The 12,177-nt window shown below is 42.7% G+C and overlaps 1 protein-coding gene across 1 annotated transcript in view; it reads right to left on the minus strand.

The window, feature by feature from the left end:
• LOC126160875 (uncharacterized) overlaps window positions 1-12,177 on the minus strand; it is a 391,851-nt gene that overhangs the window by 47,240 nt on the left and 332,434 nt on the right. Inside the window, exon 6 of the mRNA XM_049916935.1 lies at window positions 8,932-9,241. Coding sequence (XP_049772892.1) covers window positions 8,932-9,241 — 310 coding nt within the window. The remainder of the gene's footprint in view (window positions 1-8,931; window positions 9,242-12,177) is intronic.

Raw genomic sequence — 12,177 nt, forward strand, 5'->3', positions numbered from 1 at the left:
GTTCCGTATTACCCTCCTGAACCCACCGATTCCATATTCTGCCAACAGTCATTGGATCTCGACCAACGCGAGCAGCAATGTCGCGATACGATAAACCGCAATCGCGATAGGCTACAATCCGACGTTTATCAAAGTCGGAAACGTGATGGTACGCATTTCTCCTCCTTACACGAGGCATCACAATAACGTTTCACCAGGCAACGCCGGTCAACTGCTGTTTGTGTATGGGAAATCGGTTGGAAACTTTCTTCATGTCAGCACGTTGTAGGTGTCGCCACCGGTGCCAACCTAGTATGAACGCTTTGAAAATCTAATCATTTGCATCTCCTTCCTGTCGGTTAAATTTCGTGTCTGTAGCACGTCATCCTCGTGGTGCAGCAATTTTAATGACCAGAAGTGTATTTATTTCTCTTTTGCTTCATCCTTCTGCAAAACGCTTTCACTTCCTCTGAATGAGCTTTTTTTTCTTTCATCCGACCAACTGGCTCGAGCTGTTTCTTTTATCTCCCAGAGAACCTTTGAATTTATCGACTTCAAGGACGAAATCGACTCTGTTGACTGAGGTCTCCTGTTTAGTCTGCTTTCCTACTATGTCCTTTTTTTGTCTTACGACACTACGCATTTGCTTTGGTTTCCTGTTATAGAAGAATGTGTGGATCTTCTTTGTTAATATTTCTTCCTTCATTCTGTCTAGATGTCCCTTTTCCCTGATCGCATCTGTTCAAGACTGAATGAGTATATTTCCCTATTGGTCTCAAAACCCAGCTGCCATCTTTGTTCCTCAGTATTTTGGCAAGGTTCTTGTTTCTTTCTTTTCTATATCTTCACCATATAATAATAATAATAATGATAATAAAATGCAGCGCCACATTGAAAATACGCACATTTGTAGCTGTCAAAGCATCTGCTTGCTACACCCGTCGATATCGTGCCAAGACTCTCACAACTGCCTACCCTCAGCTCACGGTGCTTATCTTTACCTGGTGGCTTGTTATTCCCATTAAGTGAAAAGTACGGCTTATCTTACGAATCAAATTAAGTTACATATCATTTTATGTTATGCTGAAGGTGTGTTATATGGATGATATGGTCTACCTACATGACTTTTCGAGTCACTCAGAGATTTCCAGTTCTGTTCGCATACAAATCATGGTTATGTGTTGATTGAACCATCTTGAAAGAGATATGGAACGGCGAAAAACCGATAAAAACAAAAATTAGTAGAAAATTACTAAAATATGAATTAAACGGAACGTAATTGTCATATGTATCAAACGGTTCCTTTTGATAGGAGAATTACGAAAATGATTTATTGTAATGTCATTTTGCATCGAGATAAAAGTGGACTTGTGGTTTTACAACCGTATTACAATGCCTTAATCTAACATCTTTAGAAAAACGTTTTTTATTAGATTTCTCACTTTCATGTATGCTATTTTCATTCTGTCATTTCTGATTTTAACTGCTTCTTCTTCAGTTTTTACAATTATATCTCCTCCTAGAAATTTAAACTTGCCTGTTTTCCTAATGTTGCCACACTTGGTTTTCAGTATATTTCGTGAGTTACATTCATTAGTCACGTTTCTGTTTCTTCACTTGTAGCCCTGCGTTATTAAATGCCTGCATCACTTAATAAAAGCAAGTCTTCTGGGCCAGACCGTATACCAATTAGGTTCCTTTCGGAGTATGCTGATGCATTAGCTCCATACTTAACAATCATATACAACCGTTCGCTCGACGAAAGATCCGTACCCAAAGACTGGAAAGTTGAACAGGACACACCAATATTCAAGAAAGGTAGTAGGAGTAATCCACTAACTTACAGTCCCATATCGTTAACGTCGATATGCAGTCTACTGACACACAGTCAACATGGGTTTAGGAAACATCGTTCCTGTGAAACACAACTGGCTCTTTATTCACATGAAGAGCTGAGTGCTATTGACAAGGGATTTCAGATCGATTCAATATTTCTGGATTTCAGGAAGGCTTTTGACACTGTACTACACAAGCGACTCGTAGTGAAATTGCGTGCTTATGGAATATCGTCTCAGTTACGTGACTGGATCTGTGATTTCCTGTCAGAGAGGTCACAGTTCGTTGTAATTGATGGAAAGGCATCGACTAACACAGAAGTGATTTCTGGCGTTTCCCAAGGTAGTGCTATAGGCCCTTTGCTGTTCCTTATCTATATAAACGATTTGGGAGACAATCTGAGCAGCCGTCTTCGGTTGTTTGCAGATGACGCTGTCGTTTATCGAGTAATAAAGTCATCAGAAGATCGAAACAAACTGGAAAACGATTTAGAAGAAATATCGGAATGGTGCGAAAACTGGCAGTTGACCTTAAATAACGAAAAGTGTGAGGTCATCCACATGAGTGCTAAAAGGAACTCGTTAAACTTCGGTTAGACGATAATCAGTCTACTGATTCAACTAAATACCTAGGTATTACAATTACGAAGAATTTAAATTGGAAGGAACACACAGAAAATGTTGTGGGGAAGGCTAACCAAAGACTGCGTTTTATTGGCAGGACACTTAGAAAATGTAACAGACCTACTAAGGAGACTCCATTCACTACGCTTGTCCGTCCTGTTTTAGAATGCTGCTCCGCGGTGTGGGATTCTTACCAGGTAGGACTGACGGAGTACATAGAAAAAATTCAAAGAAAGACAGCACGTTTTGTATTATCGCGAAATATGAGAGAGAGTGTCACAGAAATGATACAGGATTTGGGATGGACATCACTAAAAGAAAGGCGTTTTTCGTTGCGACGGAATCTACTCACGAAATTCCATTCACCAACTTTCTCCTCCGAATGCGGAAATATTATGTTGACACCGACTTACATAGGGAGGAACGATCACCAAGATAAAATAAGGGAAATCAGAGCTCGTACGGAAAGATATAAGTGTTCATTCTTCCCGCGCGTTATAGGAGGTTGGAATAATAGAGAATTGTGAAGGTGGTTCGATGAACCCTCTGCCAGGCACTTAAATGTGATTTGCAGAGTATCCATGTAGATGTAGATGCATCAGTAGTTCTAGTCTTTTTTTGGCATTCTGTGAGGTTCCATCTATAATTACGAGATAGTCTGCAGTACTGGACAAGATATGAAAAAAATCATATTTACTAGTTCATTTCTTAAAATGAACTGTGATTCATGAAATTTCTCTCATAGCAACATGGAGTTGATCGTGTATCACATCTAGTTAGTTTATGCTGTACTCTCCCTTCTGCATAAATTCTATGAGATAGTGCCAGTATTTCAATGAAGATGAAGACACTCGCACTTTCTTGTGCTCCGTTTTCACTGTCCACGTCACTGACCTTCTAGTCAACAATGGTCTGAAAATTAACGCACCGTGACACAGAAACCAGAACGTCTTCAGTGTTATTCTAATTCGACGCCTTTGCCAATCACTGTCATGGAATACTGCCAAAGCTGAAAAGCTATGCTTCTTCTGCGTTACCTGAGTAACTAAAAGCCAATCAGATAAAATTTTGTATCTATACCTTGTTACCACATGCTATGGATTTCCTGGATTTTACGTAATTTGTCTCTGTCAAACACTATTTTAAAAACTCAAATTTATACTTGTAAAAATAGTAAAAAGCATTTTCCCTGTTTTATAGAAGATAACTTCAGCAAAACATGTCTGGGGAATAAAAAAAAGGAAACTAGTGTTTTGCTCAAGTCCGAGCCTCTCCCAAAATAAATCTATTTATAAGCAAACCCGCTAAGAAGAACTTCAACTTCAAGGTAGTTAGTACACATGTAATAACGGTTTTTGGTATTGTATTGTAACAACGCTATTTTTTGCATGTTTCAGAATAAATAACCCACTGGTGATGGCGGCCCGGACCTTGTGACCGAGCGGTTCTAGGCGCTTCAGTCCGGAAACGCGCTGCTGCTACGGTCGCAGGTTCGAACCTTGACTCGGGAGTGGGTGTGAATGATGTCCTTGGTTACATCTACATCTACATCTACATTTATACTCCGCAAGCCACCCAACGGTGTGTGGCGGAGGGCACTTTATGCCACTGTCATTACCTCCATTTTCTGTTCCAGTCGCGTATGGTTCGCGGGAAGAACGACTGCCGGAAAGCCTCCGTGCGCGGTCGAATCTCTCTAATTTTACAATCGTGATCTCCTCGGGAGGTATAAGTAGGGGGAAAAAATATATTTGATACCTCATCCAGAAACGCACCCTCTCGAAACCTGGACAGCAAGCTACACCGCGATGCAGAGCGCCTGTCTTGCAGAGTCTGCCACTTGAGTTTGCTAAACATCTCCGTAACGCTATCACGCTTACCAAGTAGCCCTGTGACGAAACGTGCCGCTCTTCTTTCGATCTTCTCTACCTCCTCCGTCAACCCGATCTGGTACGGATCCCACACTGATGAGCAATACTCAAGTATAGGTCGAACGAGCGTTTTGTAAGCCACCTCCTTTGATGATGGACTAAATTTTCTAAGGACTCTCCCAATGAATCTCAACCTGGTACCCACCTTACCAACAATTAATTTTATATAATTCCAGTTCAAATCGTTCCTCACGCATACTCCCAGATATTTTACAGAAGTAACTGCTACCAGTGTTTGTTCCGCTATCATATAATCATACAAGAAAGGATCCTTCTTCCTATGTATTGGCAATACATTACATTTGTCTATGTTAAGGGTCAGTTGCCACTCCCTGCACCAAGTGCCCATCCGCTGCAGATCTTCCTTCATTTCGCTACAATTTTCTAATGCTGCAACTTCTCTGTACACTACAGCATCATCCGCGAAAAGCCGCATAGAACTTCCAACACTATCTACTAGGTCATTTATATATATTGTGAAAAGCAATGGTCCCATAACACTCCACTGTGGCACGCCAGAGGTTACTTTAACGTCTGTAGACGTCTCTCCATTGAGAACAACATGCTGTGTTCTGTTTGCTAAAAACTCTTCAATCCAGCCACACAGCTGGTCTGATATTCAGTAGGCTCTTACTTCGTTTATCAGGCGACAGTGCGGAACTGTATCGAAAGCCTTCCGGAAGGCAAGGAAAATAGCAGCTACCTGGGAGCCTGTATCTAATATTTTCGGGTCTCATGAACAAATAAAGCGAGTTGGGTCGCACACGATCGCTGTTTCCGGAATCTATGTTGATTTCTACAGAGTAGATCCTGGGTATCCAGAAACGACATGATACGCGAGCAAAAAACATGTTCTAAAATTCTACAACAGATCGACGTGAGAGATATAGGTCTATAGTTTTGCGCATCTGCTCGACGACCCTTCTTGAAGACTGGGACTACCTGTGCTCTTTTCCAATCATTTGGAACCTTCCGTTCCTCTAGAGACTTGCGGTACACGACTGTTAGAAGGGGGGCAAGTTCTTTCGCGTACTCTGTGTAGAATCGAATTGGTTTCCCGTCAAGTCCAGTGGGTTAGTTTAGTAGTTCTAAGTCTAGGGGACTGATGTTGCCGCGCGGGATTAGCCGAACGGTCTAGGCGCTGCAGTCATGGCCTTTGCGGCTGGTCCAGGCGGAGGTTCGAGTCCTCCGTCGGGCATGGGTGTATGTGTCCGTAGGATAATTTAAGTAGTGTGTAAGGTTAAGGACTGACGACGTTAGCAGTTAAGTCCCATAAGTATGTTGCTGTTGTTGTGGTCTTCAGTCCTGAGACTGGTTTGATGCAACTCTCCATGCTACTCTATCCTGTGCAAGCTTCTTTATCTGCCAGTACCTACTGCAACCTACATCCTTCTGAGTCTGTTTAGTGTATTCATCTCTTGGTCTCCATCTACGATTTTTACCCTCCACGCTGCCCTCCAATACTAAACTGGTGATCCCTTGATGCCTCAGAACATGTCCTACCAACCGAGCCCTTCTTCTAGTTAAGTTGTGCCACAAACTTCTCTTCTCCTCAATCCTATTCAATACCTCCTGATTAGTTAAATGATCTACCCATCTAATCTTCAGCATTATTCTGTAGCACCACATTTCGAAAGCTTCTATTCTCTTCTTGTCCAAACTGGTTATCGTCCATGTTTCACTTCCATACATGGGTACGCTCCATACAAATACTTTCAGAAACGACTTCCTGACACTTAAATCAATACTCGATGTCAACAAATTTCTCTTCTTCAGAAACGCTTTCATTGCCATTGCCAGTCTACATTTTATATCCTCTCTACTTCGACCATCATCAGTTATTTTTCTCCCCAAGTAGCAAAACTCCTTGACTACTTTAAGCGTCTCATTTCCTAATCTAATACCCTCAGCTTCAGCCGACTTAATAAGACTACATTCCATTATCCTCGTTTTGCTTTTGTTGTTGTTCATCTTATACCCTCCTTTCATGACACTGTCCATTCCGTTAAACTGCTCTTCCAAGTCCTTTGCTGTCTCTGACAGAATTACAATGTCATCGGCGAACCTCAAAGTTTTTTATTTCTTCTCCATGGATTATAATACCTACTTCGAATTTTTCTTTTGTTTCCTTTACTGCTTGCTAAACATACAGATTGAATGACATCGGGGATAGGCTACAACCCTGTCTCACTCCCTTCCCAACCACTGCTTCTCTTTCGTGCCCCTCGACTCTTATAACTGCCATCTGGTTTCTGTACAAATTGTAAATAGCCTTTCGCTCCCTGTAATTTACCCCTGCCACCTTCAGAATTTGAAAGAGAGTATTCCGGTCAACATTGTCAAAAGCTTTCCTTAAGTCTACAAATGCTAGAAACGTAGGTTTGCCTTTCCTTAATCTAGCTTCTAAGATAAGTCGTAGGGTCAGTATTGCCTCACGTGTTTCAATATTTCTACGGAATCCAAACTGATGTTCCCCAAGGTCAGCTTCTACCAGTTTTTCCATTCGTCTGTAGAGAATACGCTTTAGTATTTTGCATCCGTGACTTATTAAACTGATTTTTCGGTAATTTTCACATCTGTCAGCATCTGCTTTCTTTGGGATCGGAATTATTATATTCTTCTTGAAGTCTGAGGATATTTCGCCTGTCTCATACATCTTGCTTACCAGATGGTAGAGGTTTGTGAGGACTGGCTCTCCTGAGGCCGTCAGTAGTTCTAATGGAATGTTGTCGGCTCCAGGGGCCTTGTTTCGACTCAGGTCTTTCAGTGCTCTGTCAAACTCTTCACGCAGTATCGTATCTCCCATTTCATCTTCATCTATATCCTCTTCCATTTCCATAATAAGTATAAGTAAAAAAAAAGTATAAGTAAAAAAAGTATAAGTAAAAAAAAGCCAAAGACGTGCTTTATTATTAGAGGCTCGTATTAATGCCATTTCAAATGAACACAGGTACAGGGTGTTTCAAAAATGACCGGTATATTTGAAACGGCAATAAAAACTAAACGAGCAGCGATAGAAATACACCGTTTGTTGCAATATGCTTGGGACAACAGTACATTTTCAGGCGGAAAAACTTTCGAAATTACAGTAGTTACAATTTTCAACAACAGATGGCGCTGCAAGTGATGTGAAAGATATAGAAGACAACGCAGTCTGTGGGTGCGCCATTCTGTACGTTGTCTTTCTGCTGTAAGCGTGTGCTGTTCACAACGTGCAACTGTGCTGTAGACAACATGGTTTATTCCATAGAACAGAGGATTTTTCTGGTGTTGGAATTCCACCGCCTAGAATACAGTGTTGTTGCAACAAGACGAAATTTTCAACGGAGGTTTAATGTAACCAAAGGACCGAAAAGCGATACAATAAAGGATCTGTTTGAAAAATTTCAACGGACTGGGAACGTGACGGATGAACGTGCTGGAAAGGTAGGGCGACCGCGTACGGCAACCACAGAGGGCAATGCGCAGCTAGTGCAGCAGGTGATCCGACAGCGGCCTCGGGTTTCCGTTCGCCGTGTTGCAGCTGCGGTCCAGATGACGCCAACGTCCACGTATCGTCTCATGCGCCAGAGTTTACACCTCTATTCATACAAAATTCAAACGCGGGAACCCCTCAGCGCCGCTACCATTGCTGCACGAGAGACATTCGCTAACGATATAGTGCACAGGATTGATGACGACGATATGCATGTGGGCAGCATTTGGTTTGCTGACGAAGCTTATTTTTACCTGGACGGCTTCGTCAATAAACAGAACTGGCGGATATGGGGAACCGAAAAGCCCCATGTTGCAGTCCCATCGTCCCTGCATCCTCAAAAAGTACTGGTCTGGGCCGCCATTTATTCCAAAGGAATCATTGGCCCATTTTTCAGATCCGAAACGATTACTGCATCACGCTATCTGGACATTCTTCGTGAATTTGTGGCGGTACAAACTGCCTTAGACGAAACTGCGAACACCTCGTGGTTTATGCAAGATGGTGCCCGGCCACATCGCACGGCCGACGTCTTTAATTTCCTGAATGAATATATCGATGATCGTGTGATTGCTTTGGGCTATCCGAAACATACAGGAGGCGGCGTGGATTGGCCTCCCTATTCGCCAGACATGAACCCCTGTGACTTCTTTCTGTGGGGACACTTGAAAGACCAGGTGTACCGCCAGAATCCAGAAACAATTGAACAGCTAAAGCAGTACATCTCATCTGCATGTGAAGCCATTCCGCCAGACACGTTGTCAAAGGTTTCGGGTAATTTCATTCAGAGACTACGCCATATTATTGCTACGCATGGTGGATATGTGGAAAATATCGTACTATAGAGTTTCCCAGACCGCAGCGCCATCTGTTGTTGAAAATTGTAACTACTGTCATTTCGAAAGTTTGTCTGGCTGAAAATGTACTGTTGTCCCAAGCCTATTGCAACAAACGGTGTATTTCTATCGCTGCTCGTCTAGTTTTTATTGCCGTTTCAAATATACCGGTCATTTTTGAAACACCCTGTAGATGTCGAGGTGATGCAAGGCCCCAGCAGGTGGCCAGTGGTAAGGAGTGGAGGACGCACCCGGCCCTGACGGTGAGCGTGTCCGGCTGGAAGGAGCAGATGACGAGGAAGCGGCGCGTCGAGTGCGTCAGAATGGCGGCGCTCTCCTGCACGGTGACGTAGGTGGTGACGGCGGTGGCGTTGCGCGCGCCGCCGCACGCCGCGTGGTCCACGCGCAGCACGTAGACGGCGCGCGCGCTGCGGGCGTCGCCGTCCAGCGAGCAGCGAGTCCCGGCGGCGCCCTCCGCCGCGACGCGGCCGCCGAAGTGCGGGCCCGTCACCACCTCCACCTCGCTCGCCTCGGGCAGGCACAGCGTCGCGCGCGCCGAGACTGCGCCGCAAACGCCCCGCGTTTTCCTCACAAAATATTAGTTAACCACGTCTTACAAGGGAACCTCCCCATCGCACCCCCCTCCGATTCAGCTATAAATTGACACAGTGGATAGACCTTGAAAAACTGAACACAGATCACTCGAGAAAACAGGAAGAAGTTGTGTGGAACTAGGAAAAAAATAAGCAAAATATACAAACTGAGTAGTCCATGTGAAACATAATTAACGTCAAGGAGAACGAGAGCTGAGGAGCGTCGTGGTCCCGTGGTTAGAGTGAGCAGCTGCGGAATGAGAGGTCCTTGGTTCGAGTCTTCCCTCGAGTGAAAATTTTACTTTCTTTATTTTCGCCAAGTTACGATCTGTCCGTTCATTCATTAACGTCTCTGTTCACTGTAATAAGTTTAGTGTCTGTGTTTTGCAACCGCACGGCAAAACCGTGCGATTAGTAGACGAAAGGACGTGGCTCTCCAATAGGAACCGAAAACATTTGATCGCAAGGTCATAGGTCAACCGATTCTTCCACAGCAAAACACGTCTGATATATTCTATACGACACTGGTGACGGCATGTGCGTCACATGACGAATATGTTGTCGACCCACCTAACTTCTACACTTGGCGAATGGGTAAAAAGATTCTTCTACCTTGCCCGATTTAGGTTTTCTTGTGCATGTGATAATCACTCCCAAAAAAGTGATGAAAACATAAGAGTTTGTCACATAAACTGCAACAAATGAATGCAACAATTTCGCAGTCGCACAGTTTTCCCTGTGCTCTGTCAAAACATATGTTTTTTACGTTTTCAAATGTTTCCCTCTGTAGACCGTCAAATCCTGCAATGTCCATGCAAATCTGACCATGTCCTGGAATTTTGGAGAGCGAAGTTGATTATGTGTGACTGCCTGAACTTTGATAATTGTCTGAAAATAAAAAAATTAAACTTTTCACTCGAGAGAAGACTTGAGCCAAGGACCTCTCGTTACGCAGCTGCTCACGCTAACCACGGGACCACGGCGCTCGCAAGCTCATATCTTTCTTGATATTGCCTACCTTACGCATAGACTACTCAGTTTGTATATTTTGCTCTTTTTTTCGTAGTTCCACACAACTTCTTCCTGTTTTCTCGATTGATCTGTGTTCAGTTTTTAAGGCCTATTCCTGTGCCAACTTATAACTAAATCTGAGGGGGGTGCGATGGGGAGGTTCCCTTGTTAAAAAAAGAGTGAAAAATAAGGATACTGGTCACTTTGGAACGATGTAACTGATGTAGAGCTGGTGCTAGACAGTCAAGTGACTCTCAATCACTGACGTACATCATAGAATTCGTAACGATTTAGACCAGAGAGCCCCAAACTATTTTGGGCAAGTGACCCCTTTTCCAAAATGAACTGTTACCTCAGACCCCCATGGCCAAATTACCTACTTTTAAGACCAACCCCCTTATTCATAATTCTCCGCTAACTTAAAACAGCTGCTACAGAGTGTTATTTTTCATTCTGACTTAGGTCAATAAATCCGAACTTCAAGTTGTCCAAACTGTATTGTCTGCATTTTTTTCCGTGTCCGCCATCATAAAACTCTCAGTAATCCTGCAAATAAACTACCTAAATAAAAAACAATAATAAACTGTTAAATTTGCACACTATCTTATTTTTATCACACCCAGGATTCTTGTTAGGTATTACTGACTTACTCATTGATAAACTTGGATACCTATATTAGGTAAGTAACTATAGTAGGTAATTAGGTACAGAAAATTCGTATTAGGTAAGTAGGTACCTATCAGCATAAGAATGAAAACCAAAGCAAACTGAACACTTCAAAGATTAGGTACCTACCTACTTAACAACTTAAGTGTAAGTAATTTTTACAAATACTTTTATACCTACCTATTTAAAATATGTTGTATGCTGTGTTTACCACTTTTTCAGTCACTTTACTTCACTAATTTAGCTATGTATTAACTTTGTAATCTCTTGAAATAAATGAGTACTTATATGAGTTATTATCGTTCAAGCTCCAATGAATTTCAAAACGCAAATGATCTTTCAACCTAAGTGCAAGCTCGTTAAATAGTAAAATATCAGGAACATGTTTGGACTTGATCATGAATTCGTTCGTGTTAAATCGCGTAAGCGTCAAATAGAGAGCAAGTCAAAACGCGCCTGAAAGACGTACGCTCGAACTCATTATCTTGCACTAACTTGTCCACACAGACTTGCCGAGTTTTTCATCTTGTACGAACTTGTCACTTTACATTACTACAACAATGCTATTTCCTACAAAAATATTAATTATTCTTAGTACACGTAACACAACATAAACAATACAGTACCTACCAATCTTGAAAGTTTTAAATACGAACTTGTGTTAATTTAATAGCGGCCGATTTTTAGACCTCGTCGACCCCCAAAATCAGTATTCGTTTATGTCGACCACTTTGGGAATCACTGATTTAGACCGTGTATCGGAAATTACAATACTGTGCTAGACCGTGTATTGGATACTACGAGGGTCACCCCAAAAGAAATGCACGCCATTTTTTTTAAATCCATCTTTTATTCTACATGTTTCAAAGTTTTACAGTGTGTAGATACAGCCTTTAGGAACAATATTTTCATTTATACACATAATTTCCATCCCTCTCAACTGCCTTACGCCATCTTGGAACCAGCGCCTGTGTACCAGCACGGTAACATTCTGGACCAACCTGTTGGAGCCACTGTTGGGCAGCGTGCACAAGGGAGTCATCATCTTCAAACCTTGTTCCACGAAGAGAGTCTTTCAGTTTCCCAAAGAGATGATAGTCACACGGAGCCAGGTAAGGACTGTAAGGCGGCCGTCGGAATGGCCGTGCGGTTCTAGGCGCTACAGTCTGGAACCGCGAGGCCGCTACGGTCGCAGTTTTGAATCCTGCCTCGGGAATGGATGTGTGT

Source organism: Schistocerca cancellata, chromosome 2 (assembly GCF_023864275.1).
Source record: "Schistocerca cancellata isolate TAMUIC-IGC-003103 chromosome 2, iqSchCanc2.1, whole genome shotgun sequence".
Classification (NCBI taxonomy): domain Eukaryota; kingdom Metazoa; phylum Arthropoda; class Insecta; order Orthoptera; family Acrididae; genus Schistocerca; species Schistocerca cancellata.